The sequence below is a fragment of the Thalassophryne amazonica genome, chromosome 17 (genome assembly GCF_902500255.1).
Source record: "Thalassophryne amazonica chromosome 17, fThaAma1.1, whole genome shotgun sequence".
Lineage (NCBI taxonomy): Eukaryota > Metazoa > Chordata > Actinopteri > Batrachoidiformes > Batrachoididae > Thalassophryne > Thalassophryne amazonica.
Genome location: NC_047119.1, coordinates 61,487,589 through 61,505,706, shown reverse-complemented (window position 1 = coordinate 61,505,706; position 18,118 = coordinate 61,487,589). Strand labels below are relative to the sequence as shown.

Genomic DNA, 18,118 nt, shown 5'->3' with positions numbered 1-18,118 from the left:
TTCGTTTTGTTTTGCTATTGTTCTTGTTTGTAATGTTGTAACATTTTTTTGTAACGTTATTGTTTAGTTTGACTTCGACCGGCTGAATGTTTTCACACAGTACAGAAGCCGGTTTGTGAGCGCTGAGGCTGCTGCTGTGTTCATGTACTGTCAGAAATTAAAGGGCAAACTCAGCCTGTTTGCTTGGATTTTTTTTTATCTGGGTGGGGGGTCAGCTTCAATGGGCTCAGACATCTTATATAGGCCAGAATTAATCTTTTGTGTGGATACAATTAAGTATTTTGCCACAAGCAACTGCTGAATTTGAAACAACAAAAAAATTGTCTAATTTCCGACAGTACGAGGTCTGTGAGAAAAGTATCGTACCTTTTTATTTTTTTGCAAAAACTATATGGATTTGAATCACGTGCAATTACATCAGCCAACCTTGAACCCTCGTGCGCATGCGTGAGTTTTTTCACGCCTGTCGGTTGCGTCATTCGCCTGTGGGCAGGCTTTGAGTGAGCACTGGTCCACCCCTCCCGTCAGAATTCCTTTGTCTGAGAACTTGCTGAGAGACTGCCGCTTTGCTTGATCAAAATTTTTTCAGAAACTGTGAGACACATCCAAGTGGACACCATTGGAGAAATTCATATGGTTTTCGGTGAAAATTTTAACGGCTGATGAGAGATTAAGGAGTGTTACTATTGCTTTAAGGACAGCCCACGGCGCCGGATGGCGCGCCGCGCCCCGAGCCGCCGTCGTCAGCCTGTTTCAAGCTGAAAACTTCCAAATTTAAGCCTCTGTTGATCCAGGACGTCGTGAGAGAGCAGAGAAGTTTCAGAAGAGGTCGGGATCAGCAGTTTATCCGGACATTCCACTGTTAAAGGAGATTTTGTAATGAAAGACATGCGGACGGATTCGCGCGTCGGCACGCAGCCGCTCATCGCGCGGTGGCACAGAGAAACACCTCCGTATTGGAAACCATTCGAAAAATTCAGGCGGCTTTCGATGGCTTTCAGTCGAGTGAGTATCTGAGAAATTGTTTAACAGCTGGGCATGTTCAAACTTGTCCTGTGAGACTTCCAACGGAGGTGTTTTCCTGTGGCGCCGCGTCATGAGCGGCTGGGTGCCGATGCGCGAATCTGTCCGCATGTCTTTCATTACAAAATCTCCTTTAACAGTGGAATGTCTGGATAAACTGCTGATCCCGACCTCTTCTGTAACTTCTCAGCTCTCTCACGACGTCCTGCATCAACAGAGCCTTAAATTTGGAAGTTTTCAGCTTGAAACAGGCTGACGACGGCGGCTCGGGGCGCGGCGGGCCATCCGGCGCCGTGGGCTGTCCTTAAAGCGATAGTAACACTCCTTAATCTCTCATCAGCCGTTAAAATTTTCACTGAAAACCATATGAATTTCTCGAATGGTGTCCAGTTGGATGTGTCTCACAGTTTCTGAAAAAATTTTGATCAAGCAACGCGTCAGTCTCTCAGCAAGCTCTCAGACAAAGGAATTCCGACAGGAGGGGTGGACCAGTGCTCACTCAAAGCCTGCCCACAGGCGAATGACGCAACCGACAGGCGTGAAAAAACTCATGCATGCGCACGAGGGTTCAAGGTTGGCTGATGTAATCGCACGTGATTCAAATCTATATAGTTTTTGAAAAAAATAAAAAGGTCCGATACTTTTCTCACAGACCTTGTACTTGAACACAGCGTCAGCAACAGCAGCAGCTCCTCCGTGCACTTGTTATTTTTTATTAAATATAACAGTATGAGTGTAGGAATGACAATCCAGCCCTTATGTACATGTGGCAACAGGTAGATAATTCAAAAGATTATATAAAGAGCTGTTCTGGAAGGCAGAATTCACGTTGTGGATCAGCTGTAGCTGGTGGAAATAACCGCACATGGGGAGTTAATGCGTGTTCACATGGACTGATCAATTTACTGCTCTGATATATTCAATATTCAATCATCTTTACACATATTTATTCCCCCTTTTGACAGTTTTCTGTTATAAATCAATATGTATATAGCTTAGAACATAATACAGTGATACAGCAGTGACCACGGAACACCAGAGGTTTTTTTTTTTTTTTTTTTTTTTTTTTTTAATTGGAGCAAGACGGAGCGCGCAGCGTGTCATCAGACAGTGAGGGTTCTGATGATGAAGGAGATGAGCCCTCTTTTGTTCTGAACGAGAAACCAGAGCAGGTGGTCCACCACATGCACACAGATCTCAACAGCTTCTGTTTGCAGTTTCTCCAGGACTCGGCGCTGTGAGCTCTGTCCCAACGCCGAGTCCTGGAACTCAGAGATGCACACTGCTCCAGCTTTGGCTCCAGGCGCATTTCATTTAAACCGTCGAGATCGTTAGCTTCGGTTTTGTTTAGTTCCTCTTTCGTCCCTTTTGCGCTCTTGGTTTGCAGGCTATTCGGTGATAAAGCTCTTTCGTCCACCGTTTCTCAACTAATTGTGACTTTTAAACTTTTTACATTTGTGTGCCATGTGACTGGGCCATTAGTTGACCATTACTCCACCAACCAAGAAATATAAATGACCCCTTCTTCTTCTTCCTCTTTCTTCTTCTTCTTCTTCTTCTGCTCCTTCTTCCTCTTCTTCCTCCTTTTTCTTCTTCTCCTTTTTCTGATTTTCCTTCCTCCTTATTCCTCTTTGTCCTTCCTCCTTTTTCTTCTTTCTTCTTCCTCCTTCTCATTCTTCCTCTTTGTCCTCCTCCTCCTTCTTCCTCCCTTTTTTCTTCTTTTTCTGCTCTTCCTCCTCCTGCTCCTTCTTCTTCTTCCTTCTCCGTGTTCATCTTTCTCCTCTTCTTCTCCTTTTTCTTCTTTTTCTTCTTCCTTTTTGTCATCTTTCTTCCTCCTCCTCCTCCTCCTCCTTTCTCTTCCTCCTCGTCCTTCTCCTTCCTTGTTTCTTCCTCCTTCCACTTTCTTCTTCTTCCTCCTCTTTGTCATCCTCCTCCTTCTTCCTCTTCTTCTCTTTCTACAAACAAATACTTAAATGCTCCACCCCTTCAGACCCTAATTCATATAAAATGTTACAGGTAAGGTGAGGACATAAAAAACAAACAGCCCTGACAAGTCAAATTTTCAGTTTATATTCATGTAGTGAAAGTGTACTATTCTGCAGTGCAGTGTTTGCAGTGCCAGCTCTTGCTAAGAAGAACCATTGTGCAGCAGAGACTAGCGTCACTGATCGTAGTTTGATTTGAATGTTTTTCTGTGTGTATTGGTTCAGAGCTCCTGCCGTGCTCCACTAATGTGTGTCAGAACGGAGGCTCCTGCTACAGGAGAGGAGGTGAACATATGTGCATGTGTGCACCTGGTTATACTGGCCTCTACTGTGAAACAGGTGTATACACACACACACACGAGGCACACCTGTTTCTGCACAAACCTTATTTAGGGCAGCTTATATAAAACCTTATGTGCCTGTGTTGTGTTTCTGTAGACATTGATGAGTGTCATTCTAACGCGTGTCTGAATGGAGCGACCTGCCTGGATGGAGTAAACTCCTTCACCTGCTTATGTCTGCCCAGCTACACGGGGCGACTCTGTGAACAAGGTCAGCCACTTCTGGAAGTTGACATCTTGCTTAAAACAAGATAACATCAGAATAACATGAGTCACCTACAGTGATGTCAGTAAGTCTTTAGAGTAAAACAAAGCATGGCGAACGCTAAGGAATTTTGTGATGAAAAACAAGATGTTTTATGGTCAAGTGCAAAATATTAGTTGTTATGCAATAGAGACAGTACTGTGCTTTGCAGAATTGCAGTTTTCTCTGTTTAAATTATCATCTGAGACGCACCCGCGTACTCCGGAGTAGATTTGGGTATAAACGAGGATTACAGACACTCATCATGGACGTGCATGTCGTGGTAATTTTGGGCTGTGAATTTTGTCCTTTAACTGTTCTTTTGCCAGGGTGATGGGTTATAAAGCACACATCATTGACTTCAAAAAACAAAAATTGGCTGCACAAGTTTGAATTTAATTTGGATCTGTCAGTACTAAGGCTGCCAAAGCAGGAGATGAATAAGGTTTATAATTATAATATTCATACTGTTTAAAAAAAACAAAGAAACAAATTATCAAGCTGTAAACCTCCTTAAAACAAGCAAAGAAACAAAAAAATAACTTGATTCTTTGGAGGTTTGCTGCTGACACGTTGGCAAAATGATTGTAACAACCTTTAACTATATCTCTATAGTCACGTAAATTCCAGACTACAATGCAGTTTTAGGAAAAAGTATTTCTTAGAGGAGAAAAGTGAACAAGCTTATATTTTACTTGTTTATATTTAATTAAATTACATGTTATCTCGATGAAATTAGTTTTGTAAATGTTTTGGTATAATTAATGAGCCAAAATGATGGAAAGTAAAATTCTAATCCAATTACATTTGTTCCACAAATCTGATTGGTTAATCGTGTGAGATTTCAGACCATAAAATATCGAGTAGACAGTGGCAAAATATTAGACTGTTTCACATTTGATGTATAACTCCACGCCCTGACCGCGTTGTTGAACAGGTGTCAATAATGGCGCTCTCAGCTGAGAGCGAGAGAAACTGGCGGAGCGACGCTGCATAAATAAGTGGATTTAACTGGACTGATTGATGGATTTACTGTTGATTTAACTCAATGCAGCTGACGAGATGGAAAAATCTGTGGGTCTGCTCACAAAATTCCAGTTTGGCATTAAGACGCTGTTGCTATAATAAGCTTTGACGAGCTGACCACACCCTTTCACGACGATTCGCCGACCGAATTACTTACAGAAAAATAAACCATGCAAATGATTGAATAGGGCAGCGCAGTCTTGTTTGGGGGCGGGCGCTAAACAAGGTAAAATATAATGCATATGATGTAATTTCTCTACTTCTGGGGTACAAACCACAGCATTTTCAATGGGGTTTTTGGGCAAATTAAACGCAAACAAAGTGGAAATACGAAGAAAAAATGATGATGCGGTGGGAAAGGGGTCTTGTGTTGCGGTTTGTTTATGATCTGGAGCACAAACATGTCAAGGCGGTTTTGCAGGCGAGAGAACGCAACTACTCTCGTTAGCTGTGTCGGCTGTCACTTACCGACACAAGGTATCCTACCTTCTCACCTTTTCTTTTCCACTGAGAACCGAAAAAAACACTTTTTGCAACTGGTTCATTGATTGCAGCCGAAAACAAAACCATACACCCATTTATCCATGTGAAGTTATGTTGTGTATATATTAAATGGAGGTCCCCGTAAGTGGTCAAATCCTGCTATATCACAGGGTTCAAATGAGACTATGGTCTCCTATTAGATTAGAATGGGAATAACCCTGTTATGTCTGATGATTTGCGGATGTTCATGCTGGATTACAGATTTGGCCTGATTTACTGAAGGTTTGCATGTTTAAAAATGTGTGCAAACATCATTACTGACAGGACTGAGCAGAGGCGAGACACAGACAGAGGCTGGACACAAATGCAGGCTCACCACAGGACATATGCGTAAAGGATGGTTTAATTCAGACCTGGGTTCAGTAACAGGAAGGCAGTCTGCGGAGCAAAAGTACTGGGCAGGGACAAGACAGAGGACGTGGTCAAAAACAAGCAGGGTCAGTACACGAGCAAACAGAGTTGTCAGGGCTGAGGCAAAAGGCAGGATCCGGTACACAGAGCGGAGTCAAAAAACACGGCTTGGCAAAACAGGACTGAAACAAAGTGCTGGTGAGTGAATGAATCAAACGAGCAGGGAGGAAGTGAACTGAAGCAGTTTAAATAACAGGTGTTAAGATAATGAGGTGCACGTGGAGGAGGAAGGGCCTGGAAGGGGGCGTGGTCAGGTGACAACTAAGAGGCAAAAGAGATGCAGAAAGGCGGTGACAAATGGGCAAGTAAATGACAGATGAATGGGGCGTGGCCAACAGTGATGACAAAGTGCAGGTGTGGGACATGAGTGATCAGAAAGAGACTGTGATAACAATGAAACTGGACATGACAACTTAGAGACCTGAGAGGAGTGCAGACAAAGAGAGAATAACAGGCAGGTGCAAGTGAGCGGTGAAGAGAAGAGACTGTGATAACAATGAAACTGGACATGACAACTAAAGATCATACAAAGAAAACGAGCACAAATCTAAACTTGATCAGGACTGAAAAGCATACCAGAACATGATAAACAATCATGGGAAATAACACATTGTGACAAAACCAAGTGGAACAGACAGACAAAACTATAAGAAAAACAGAAACTAAGTGATAACAAAACCTGGCATAACAGTACTACATAACAGAAATGAGAACAGCAAAAACAAGAGGCAAACAATAACTAAATGATAAACCATGAAAATACAGACTGAGAACAAAACTAGAACGGAACTGGAACATGGCTGAAGTATAAAAGTAACAGAAGAATGTGCCAAAGCAAAAATAGAACATAGAATAAACACATGATGAAGAAGGCAATTAATAAAACAAGGCTGGGGCAAAAGGAACAGAACTAAATAAAGAGGGAAAATAAGGACTGAAGCCTGGAACTGGGCGGGGCATGACAGTACCCCTCCCCCAAGCGGGTGCCCCAGGGCACCCGCCCAAAAACGACCCGACACCAGGCGGGCGGCCGGGGGCCCAGGATGGTGGGCAAACCGAGGCAGGAGAGCCATAACAGGGCCCAAAAAACAGGAGGCCCCAAGGATGACCAAGAACAGACCCCAGAAATACAGGCAGAGGGAAACCCGAACAACAAAAACCTGGCAGGCGGCCGTGGGATCCAAAATAGTGCATAGCCATGGTAGGAAATAGACCTCTAGGCGGCTCAGGAGGGCGACCATGCGGTGTAACACAGGGCCTGGGCAAGTGACATACAACTGGGTCGTGATCAACCACTGGGTCAGGAGGGCGGACCTGGGAAGTAACATCTTGTAAGGACATATCAGAAATTCGATTATGGGATGAACTGACCCCTAGGGCGGTGCCAGAGGGACAATCTGGGCCAGATGTGGGATGATTTACCCAAAAACAACATAGTGAAGAAACTAACCTCCTAAGGAGGAGTCCCACAGAATGGAGAAGCCACCGGACAAAAAGGAGAAGCGCCATGCGGAACAGCCCATAAAAAGAAAAACAAAGTGCTTCAACATCCCAGGTACAAACCAAATCAAACCAACGTAAGACCCCATAACACATGATAGCCAGGTATACGCATAGCACCCAAAGAAAATAACTAAAGAGAGACCAAAAAGAACACTTATATGCAGAATAAGTGTATTTGAACAAAAACCATTGCATTGAACAAGAACCCACATTGAGCTATGATGCAGACAGAAAACTAAAACCAAGAGCAGACCAACAAAAAAACCAACCAGAATAACCTGTGCTTTCTCGGAGTGCCGAATGTATTGTGAAAAATGATCAATCAAACCCTGTGGGTAATCAGGATTACCCGATGTAATCAGGGACCAGAGAGAGGACTTTAACAGATGTTGGGTGGAATTAATTTCCAGAATCCCACAACCAAACCCTGGAGAGATCCCAAGGAACAAAATTATTTTTTCAAGTATTAAAGTCAAGACCTTCAATAATTGTGTCATGGTCATTCATGGGCCACCCCAGGAGTGGGAGTGGGGCCTTTAACAGACTGTTCAATGAGGCACATGAAGAAAGCACTAAATAAACCCATAAAAAACAGAGTTCAAATGAAAAGTCACTAACCGTCCCTTGGTTTGTGTCCTCAAGTGTTGTCATCTGAGCTGACACTAAAGCAGGAGCAGGACGAGGAGGCTCCGGAGAGGAAGGTTCAGACAGCGTGCGTACGACCGACGCATCATCAGGCGTCGTAACAGGCTGCGGCGCGGCGTGCACTGAGGCCGGTTCAGACAGCGTGCGTACGACCGACGCACCATCAGGCGTCGTAACAGGCTGCGGCGCGGCGTGCACTGAGGCCGGTCCAGCCGCTGGCGCGGAGTCTGGTCCAGCCGCTGGCGCGGAGTCTGGTCCAGCCGCTGGCGCGGAGTCTGGTCCAGCCGCTGGCGCGGAGTCTGGTCCAGCCGCTGGCGCGGAGTCTGGTCCAGCCGCTGGCGCGGAGTCTGGTCCAGCCGCTGGCGCGGAGTCTGGTCCAGCCGCTGGCGCGGAGTCTGGTCCAGCCGCTGGCGCGGAGTCTGGTCCAGCCGCTGGCGCGGAGTCTGGTTCAGCCGCTGGCGCGGAGTCTGGTTCAGCCGCTGGCGCGGAGTGCGTGGAGTCTGGTTCAGCTGGAGGTGCCACAGGTGCCGCTAGCGCGGAGTCTGGTTCAGCCGCTGGCACATTGCACGCGGAGACTGGTTCGGCTGGAGGTGCCACAGGTGCGGAGACTGGTTCAGCCGCAAGGCGCGGTGCGCGCGGAAGCTGGTTCAGCCGCTGGTGCCGCAGGTGCCGCTAGCGTGGAGACTGGTTCAGCCGCTGGCGCGGTGCGAGCGGTCTTTCGTGGCACAGGTGCACGAGGCTTACGAAGGGCTGGTACAGGTGGTAGGCTTGGAACAGCCGTTGTCATTTCATGGAGATGCTGAGAAGTCGGGCATGAGGAAGTCCAAGACGTGAGCACGGTTGGGGCTTCCTGGTGCCAACGCGCTGATGGCGTCAACACGGTGGAGACCGGCTCCGCTGCGGCCCGTGGTGGGCGTATGGAATCCACATGAGTCTTATGCGGCGCAGGCTTAGGTGGTGCCCGTGAAGGGGCCAGAATGGGTGCCGAGCGTGGCTGTGATCCCGGTTTCACCGGCTGAGATGGTGCGGCCGGTTCTTGCACTGATGCGCACCAGGCTGCATCCGAAATTGTTATGTACTGAGGTGCGGTTGAACAGGCAGCGGTGATGTCCGATTCAAACAAAAACTCAATCGGATCTTCGATGCATGGAGGAACCTGGCCCTGCTTAAAATGAGATTTTATGTTCTTCAGTTCAGGAAAAGAGTGGACCACGTCTGACTCGGCTTGTAAAAGCTGATCAAGGGCCGACAGAACACGACGTCGGTTCTGTGGACTCAGATTGTCCTGATATTCAAAAAATAGGTCCTGTATCTTAAATAACACATTTACCGTGTCCTGGACTGCAAACTGCTCTGTCTCTGACGAATCGTCATCGTCATCTTCATCACAGTCGCTCCACTCAGCGTCATCATCAAAGGGCAGGTGTTGAGAATACAGGTGGGCCTCTGGATGTTTTATCCAGTCGGGAAGTCTTTGGCCAGAAAAATTTGCGTCCAGGTCCTGCAGATCAGGGAAGAGCTCATAAAGCCAAACATTAGCTTCCAAAAGTTCCCATGCCTGCTCTGGAAAATCAAATTTTTCCTTTGGAGAGTAGCAATCGCGGAAACACACAAAGAAAAATTGAATGTCATCAAAAATCCTTTTGATGGCGTCGGGGTCCTGGTTCCTGTCGACCGGGTTCGAGCCCGCTGCGTCCATGTCTGGCTCGTTTGTTCTGACAGGACTGAGCGGAGGCGAGACACAGACAGAGGCTGGACACAAATGCAGGCTCACCACAGGACGTATGCGTAAAGGATGGTTTAATTCAGACCTGGGTTCAGTAACAGGAAGGCAGTCTGCGGAGCAAAAGTACCGGGCAGGGACAAGACAAAGGACGTGGTCAAAAACAAGCAGGGTCAGTACACGAGCAAACAGAGTTGTCAGGGCTGAGGCAAAAAGCAGGATCCGGTACACAGAGCGGAGTCAAAAAACATGGCTTGGCAAAACAGGACTGAAACAAAGTGCTGGTGAGTGAATGAATCAACAAACGAGCAGGGAGGAAGTGAACTGAAGCAGTTTAAATAACAGGTGTTAATAAGATAATGAGGTGCACGTGGAGGAGGAAGGGCCTGGAAGGGGGTGTGGTCAGGTGACAACTAAGAGGCAAAAGAGATGCAGAAAGGCGGTGACAAATGGGCAAGTAAATGACAGATGAATGGGGCGTGGCCAACAGTGATGACAAAGTGCAGGTGTGGGACATGAGTGATCAGAAAGAGACTGTGATAACAATGAAACTGGACATGACAACTTAGAGACCTGAGAGGAGTGCAGACAAAGAGAGAATAACAGGCAGGTGCAAGTGAGCAGTGAAGAGAAGAGACTGTGATAACAATGAAACTGGACATGACAACTAAAGATCATACAAAGAAAACATGAGCACAAATCTAAACTTGATCAGGACTGAAAAGCATACCAGAACATGATAAACAGAATCATGGGAAATAACACATTGTGACAAAACCAAGTGGAACAGACAGACAAAACTATAAGAAAAACAGAAACTAAGTGATAACAAAACCTGGCATAACAGTACTACATAACAGAAATGAGAACAGCAAAAACAATAGGCAAACAATAACTAAATGATAAACCATGAAAACAGACTGATAGAACAAAACTAGAACGGAACTGGAACATGGCAGAAGAATAAAAGTAACAGAAGAATGTGCCAAAGCAAAAATAGAACATAGAATAAACACATGATGAAGAAGGCAATTAATAAAACAAGGCTGGGGCAAAAGGAGCAGAACTAAATAAAGAGGGAAAATAAGGGCTGAAGCCTGGAACTGGGCGGGGCATGACAATTACCCTCACAAATACAACTGCATGCTGAGTTAGTAGCAGTGCACAAAAAGAATGGCATTTTTCAAATGTGCAAAATAGCATATAGCATATATTGTCCATTTGGCACTAGGGATGTGAATCGTACAACAACTCACGATTCAATTCGATTCCGATTCTTGGGGTGACGATTCGATTCAGAATCAATTTTCAATTCAGAGAGCTCTGAGAAATAGTTATATTACTTAAAAAATGTTTATGTTTAAGAAAATGCAGCTTTACAAGGTTAATCAAGTGATTCTAAAGCTGTAAATTTACTTATCTGCTTTGCTCGTTCAGAGTTGGCTGGCAGTTTGGCGAAGCGCTGGTCAGTAGTCGGCAGAGACCGCTGTTTCACTTCTTGTAGCTCCGGGTGATGGCGTAGCATGTGGGCTTGAGGATTTGAAGTGTTTCCGAAGTACTTGACTTTCATTTTGCAGATTTTGCACACTGCATAAGTCATGTCAAGCTCCTTCTTACACAGCAAATAATAAAATCCAAAATGCGCCCAAACATTTGCCTTCAGCAAAGACGGCGCTGCCTGAATTAGCTCTTCATCCGCCATGCTAAGCTAATGTTTGAAGCACGCTGGACCCTCCCCTCGCGGGGACGCTGTAGTATGGAGGCCGTTGCCTGACAAACAGTACACGCAGTGAGTAAGCAAGAAAATGTTTAAAAAATGCATTTTAAAAATCGATTCTTGGACATTTTGGATCGATTCAGTATCTTAATAAATAAGAATCGCGATTTAGACCCCTATTTGGCACCCAGTGGTGGGCACAGTATTAGAATTTACAGTTTATCTTGGTATTATATACACTAAAAACTAAAAAGCTGCAGCTTAAACAACCAAAATACGTCCATTAACGCATTGATTGACAAAGTAGAAGACATGTTAGTAAATATAAATTCTTACCTGTTAGTTTCAGTGGGATTCATCTGAAGAAATAAAGCTTCCTTTTTTAAAAATCCAAAACGGTGTGTAAGCTGTGAAGAGAAGCCCTTGCACCTGCACCGTTAGATCTCCTCTCTCCCACCGAGTCTTGGCGATTAAATTATCCCGTGCCACAAAGAACTAAAATAAAATAATGTTAAAATGAGTCCGTTTTGTTTGTGTCGAGCAGGTGGTAACAGTGTAACGTCCAAAATGAACCTGAACTACACTACCCACAATGCTCCCTGCGTCAACCGGCTAATCACGTCTTGTGCTTAATGATGATATCATCAGGAAGCAACAGGCAGCCAGTCTGCCACAAATACACAACAGACAGACTAAAATGTTTGATTTAGGGTTTACAAACATTTTTGACGGTTAAACTTTGCTCACTTTACCAGCAAAAAAAATGTTATAGGACTGAAAGTTATTGGAACTAAATTTATTGGAAGATAATTGGTCCGATGATGGTTTTAAAACTTATATGAAAAGCTAATCCGCTAGCAAAAACATTAGCTTCGATAATTATCTGTTATCGGATTATCTTAACTGTGCCCACTACTGTTAGCACCTTTGCCTTCATGAATATGCAATTTGGGATTTGTCCACCCGAGTGTGCAAAATTCTGGGTGGGAAGAAAGATGCAAATAGGTGATGTTTCCACACGCTACATGATTTATCAAGGTCAAAAGGAAATTTAGCAGGTTTTTCAGGTTTCTTCTCTCATTCTACTGAATACTGAGAATAGGTGTGTTTGTAGGACTGCGTAGGGAAGCTGTCAGATTGCAGTGTTTCGTTATCAGGCCTTTGAAAGTCATCAGGACATCAGGGCATTTCTGAAGTTTGTCTGGTGTTACATATGGAAGGTTTACATTCAGCAGAGTTAAAAACAAAAAAGCCAAACTATTATTTGAGAATATTGAAAGTAAGATCATTTTTGCAGGCAACCATATTATCTAGAGACCAGAAATATGTATTTTTGAGCTTTCCATTTTTGACAAAGGGTAGGGTAAATACTTTAAGAACAGGAAATCCTTGGATCCAACTCCCAGTCTGTAAACTAACTAGTATCAGTGTATCCTGTGAAGGCTGTTCCAGCTATAGCATAATGTCAGACAGACTGACTGTGCAGCTTCTTCATTTAAATACACAACAGTCACAGCTGTTGCCGCGAAGTCAGCTGCCAGTGGAAAGTAAGACAGAATCAGATAATTGTTCGACTATTTTTGCCCAAGAGCTTTTGCAGCTGTGTGGCGTTAAATCTGTGGTAAGTCGTCCAGAAATGCTGCATCAGACTTAATCAAGCTCTTATTTATCTGTTGGATGAAGCGGTCCTTATGTGTTGGAGGGATTTCTGCAAAACTATTTTTAAACACACAGATGACAAAGAGACAGTCTTGTTTTAAAGTCATATTTATTACTGGGTCCAGAGTTCTGCAGCAGGAGGCCACACCTGCTTGTTAACATGTCTGATATCCTGAAGCTTCAGCTGCAGTTTTTCATGATGACTTTGATGTGAAAGTACAAACCAGCGCAGACGGGATGATACGGCTTAAAGTCTTTGTAAACTCACCTGGTGTGTGTTGTACATTAAACCTGTGTGCATGCATGTACATGTCTTGACCTGCAGACAACTGGAGACCTGTAGGGGGAGTGTGGGAGATTAATGAAATCCAGCTGTGGGTTATTGAGCTCATTCAGCCAAGGACCGTCTCCCCCCCCTCCAGGACCTCAAATATCTCTTTCCTTCTCGATGTACCCCCTGAATAACTGCATTTGATGAGAAATAAACAGCCTGAAGCTCTGCTGGAGCTGCACAGATTTCATTATTACAACAGGAGGGCTTCACATCCTCTGGCTATTGGCAATGTATTTAATCCACTTCAAAGTATACAATCTAAAACCTTTTAAATGGTACCATAAACTCTACTGTAAATGTTAGAATATTGTGCAATGCACCATATGTTATGGGGAACTCTCGTATCTACAGCGTGTTATTGTATAGGTGATAATAAGATGCATTCCATTCCTTTTTCTGTCCGTTGTGTCTGTTGGCTCATTTGTGAGCAGAATTTCTGGTTTTCAGTCAGGAGCCACAAAACCTAGAGGAGGGATTGAGAAGACTTAGACCTAGACTCGTTTTTATTGTAATTTCAGTAAAATAAAAAACATCACAGATGCTGTCACAGAATGAAATATCGATCCACTGATACAAATAGATAAAAACATAGAAGAAAGCACAGAATACCAGTCCAAGGTGTGTGATTGTGATAGCTTTTTTAACCTGTTAATCTGTTGATAACTGCCTGTGCATCTGTGGATATACAAAATGCAGTAATACATAAAGGACACAGGATATTGCAGCCCAGTCTCACGTTTTGTTTTGTTTTTTCGTGCTCCCATCATGAAATGAGTCAAATTTTCGTGATGGGGTTTTTGTAAACTCAGTATTACTAACCCTACTCCTACCCCCGACCCTAACCTTAACCATAACCTAATCCTACTCCTTCCCCCCCACCCTAACCATAACCACCTGACCCCCCCGCTTCACTTTGAAATTTCGTGCAGCCATCACGGAATGAATTAGAATGAATTTGTGCTGCGGTGACAAAAATGAGGCGCTTTTCGTCACAATATCACCAACCAATAGATTAATGTATATTTCCTGCTGCTGAATCATGACTTGCTGTGAGACCAGGTTGGATATTCAATCAATCAATCAGGTTTATTTCTAGAGCCCTTTACAACACTCAAAGTGACCAAAGTGCTTTACAGCAAAATTTAAAAACAAAACATGGTAAAAACAAATATCCAACAGTAAAACCATTACAAAAACAATTAAATAAAATATGCATAAAAACATTTAATAGCATAAAATAAAGCGCCATCATGCTACTGAGTGTTAAAAGCCAGCCTGAACAAATACGTCTTGAGCCTGGACTTAAAAAGCTCTAAGTTAGAGATGATTCTCATTTCAGGGGGCAATTTATTCCAAAGTTTGGGCCCAGCAACAGAGAAGGCCCGATCACCCCAGCGTTTAGACCTGGACTTGGGCGCTTCCAGTAAAAGCTGATTTACAGACCTCTAAGACCTGTTTGAGACACGAGGATGCAAAAGCTCAGTCAAATAAGGAGGGGCCAGGCCATTAAGGGCTTTAAAGACAAACAACAAAATTTTAAAATCAACTCTAAAAGAGACTGGAAGCCAGTGCAAATTAAAAAGAACTGGGGTGATGTGCTGACGTCTTGATATGTTTGTTAAAAATCGGGCTGCAGCGTTTTGCACATATGAAGATACTACAAGGCTAACCTTGCAGCCAGATGCTACACTGTAGCATATATAATCTACAATCTACAATATATCTATAATCTACATTCTATATTTCACAGCTCTTTCTATCATTTTGTATTCAATTGTCTCATGGCAGTTGGGTAAACGCTGTCTCTGAGTCTGTGTGTTTTGCAACTCAGGCTACGGTACCATCTACCTGAGGGTAGGAGGGAAAACAGATTGTTAAAGGGATGTGAAGTGTCCCTGATTATCCTTCTTGCTCTGGACAAGCAGCGCGGTTCTGCCAGTTCACCATTGGTTGGTGAACTTCTCTGCAGGCCCGGCGCCAGAAAAAAATATTAAGGGGGCGATGAGTTTATCACAGGGGGCGGGGTTGCCCCCCCAAAAAGAAAGTGTGCACCGGAGGCTACCTGCCTCTGAGCGTGCGTAAGGAATTGGGTGCACTCCTAGAAAGCTCGTGTATTTAGGCTACACCGTTGTAAGAGACTGACTAAGAGTAAAGAGTGATGACAGTATTTTTTAATTATTATTTGAACGTATAGACCCTCGGTCAAGTGATCTCCTGCATACCACAAAACCAAACCAACAACTGATCTGAGAAATGACACGAGACAGTAGATTAACCCCACATACAGCCCTCCATCACAAGCGCAAACACAGCACAATTGGGCATGACAGTCACACAACGGGTCAAAGATAAACCTTTCATGTAGATATACAGTGGTCCCTCGTTTATCGCGGGAGTAACGTTCTAAAAATAGCCCGCAATAGGCGAAATCCGCGAAGTAGTCAGCGTTATTTTTTACAATTATTATAGATGTTTTAAGGCTGTAAAACCCCTCACTACACACTTTATACACTTTTCTCAAACAGGCATGAACATTTTCTCACTTGTCTCTCGTGTGTAAACACTCAAAGTTCAAACCTTAGTAGAAAAATAAGACCAACCTGTTTTCAGGCCCAAACATTTGTTTGAGAAATAAAAATAGAACGTTTTCCTATAAATAATGATGATGGCTTTTAGAACTAACGAATTTAATTTTAACAATCAACCTACGAGGTTGGACACATAAGAAATTATTTATAGTGACTGACCAGTATTTCACAGTTCCACTGATCGCGCCTCTTCGTCCTGGCGCCGCGTCTTTTTCCACTGACTCACACCTCGTTGCAGGTGTCTTTTACGGAGTGAAGAACACAGTTATGGGTAGTTGTTGGCGCCCTTTTTTCTTCTGGGTGAGAAGATTCTTATAAACAGACACGCAGAACACAGTGTGCGTGCTCTCCCTTCGTGGTGCTGCAACAGGTGTCCCGTCATCTCAACAGAACACCGGCCTGCTTGATGAGGATGCAGAGCACAATGCGCTGTAAAAAAAAAAACAAAAAAAAAAAAACATGCAGAATTGGACTAAAAAAATCTGCGAAACTGCGAGGCGCTTATTTTCCAGTATTTCTTTTTCTTTCTTTTTTATTTTTATTTTTGATAACTCTCACATCCGAGGGGGTGAGGTTGATGGCGTGAGGGGGCGTCTCCCCCAAACGCCCCCTCGTGGCGCCGGGTCCGCTTCTCTGCTGCCCTCATGATCCTCCCCAGTGCCTTCTTGTGTGCAAGGCTGCTACTTCCATGCCACAGAGAGATACTACTGGTTAGTACATGCTCTGTTGTTCCTCTGTAGAAGGAGGTGAGGACAGCCGGGCTCAGATGGGCACTCTTTAACTTGCGGAGAAAGTGCAGAAGCTGGCTGGCCTTTTTAACCAGAGAGGATGTGTTGCCGAGACTAGGTCAGGTTGTCAGAGACATGGACCCCCAGGAATCTTCATTGCTACACCATCTCCACAGCAGAGTCCTTGATGTAAATGGGTGTATTGGGGAGTATCTTCTTCTGAAGTCAATCACCAAAAGAAATATTTTCAACAAGTTTAAAAAAATTGACTTGTTTTGCTATATCCAGCTTGGTGGAGCTGTGACAAAGAAAAAAGAACACTGAACACAACAGTGTTTAAAACAAATTGATGTTTTCCAGTTAAAATGCTCTCATAAAACAAAAATTCCAACAATTGTCATAAAAATGGGTTCATTAGTTTTATGAGATCCAGATAAAATGCCTTCAGACTGAGGTGTAACAAAACCCATTTTGCAGAGCTACAGTACAAAGGGCTAGAGTGCAAGGAGTGGAATATGAATGAATGATTTTATCAAAACATTAAAATGTTCTACACCCTGTTTTAAACTAGAATAGTACTCAGAGTTCATACTGCTACCTGGGTAAAAATGGTCAGTATTTTTGCTTCTGCCATGTCTCAACAGAAGAGGATCAGTAATCAGAATTGTGATGCTTTAACCCATCAAAACTTTATGATGTCATCAGGCAAGAACTTTAAAGGAAGAGATAAAAGAGTAAATGTAGATGCCAAACTGGATGACTGCTCCTATGTCGACTTATTTGGGGGTGCAGGTGGTGCCCTGTGTGCCTGCATCCTTGTAAGACATCAGGGCCTCTGTGGGTGGTGCAGGGCTGCTGAAGTTGGTGCATGAGCTGAAGATTATTCAGACTCATCTTTTTTTTTCCTACCTGCAGATACTGAGGTGTGTGGATACGGTTGGCACAAGTTTGAGTCTCACTGCTACAGGTATTTCACCCACCGTCGAACCTGGGATGTTGCTGAGAGGGAGTGTCGCTTGCACGGTGCCCACCTGACCAGCATCCTGTCACAAGAGGAGCAACACTTTGTCAATCGTAAGTCAACGTTGACTCACTTAAATGCTGCTGTCGACATAGTTTACCTGCGTTCCTGGTCAGTGGCTTCTGTCAAACTGTAATATTTTCAACAGCACATTATGGGCATTGTGTTACTAACACAAGCTTTGTGTTAGTAACAAAGTTTGCGTGGGCAGAACCATTAACATGTTAGCTTTACAGTAACTACAGGGTTGCCAACTTTGGGACCTTGGCTGGAGTGAGATTGCATGTGCATAGAGCGCGCCGAAACGTTATGGTAACCCTAACCCTAATTTTAAAAAAGTCCTTGTTTACTAATAAAATAATAATAGAAGGGAAACAGTTTGATTCCTCTCCTCTCTACATACAGGTATATCCTCCTTTCTTTTTCTGAAATATTTCAACAAGCTCATCTACAGGTGTGTGAGAGGCAAATAAAAAAAATGCTTTAAATGGCTGGGGGTCAAGATGGTCCTGGTTGGGGAAGGTGAAGGGTTTTAACCATGCTAATGCTTCCCAGAACCATTTTCTGCAGTGAATTTGCAAGGACAGATGTTGAGGATGGAGGCAGCTGTTTATCCAACTCTTTATA

General features: G+C 43.9%; 1 protein-coding gene across 1 annotated transcript in view; it reads left to right on the top strand.

Annotated features, from left to right (window-relative positions):
- Positions 1–18,118, top strand: part of LOC117529117 (versican core protein-like) — a 156,423-nt gene that overhangs the window by 68,540 nt on the left and 69,765 nt on the right. Inside the window, exons 10-12 of the mRNA XM_034191816.1 lie at positions 3,234–3,347; positions 3,447–3,560; positions 17,386–17,544. Coding sequence (XP_034047707.1) covers positions 3,234–3,347; positions 3,447–3,560; positions 17,386–17,544 — 387 coding nt within the window. The remainder of the gene's footprint in view (positions 1–3,233; positions 3,348–3,446; positions 3,561–17,385; positions 17,545–18,118) is intronic.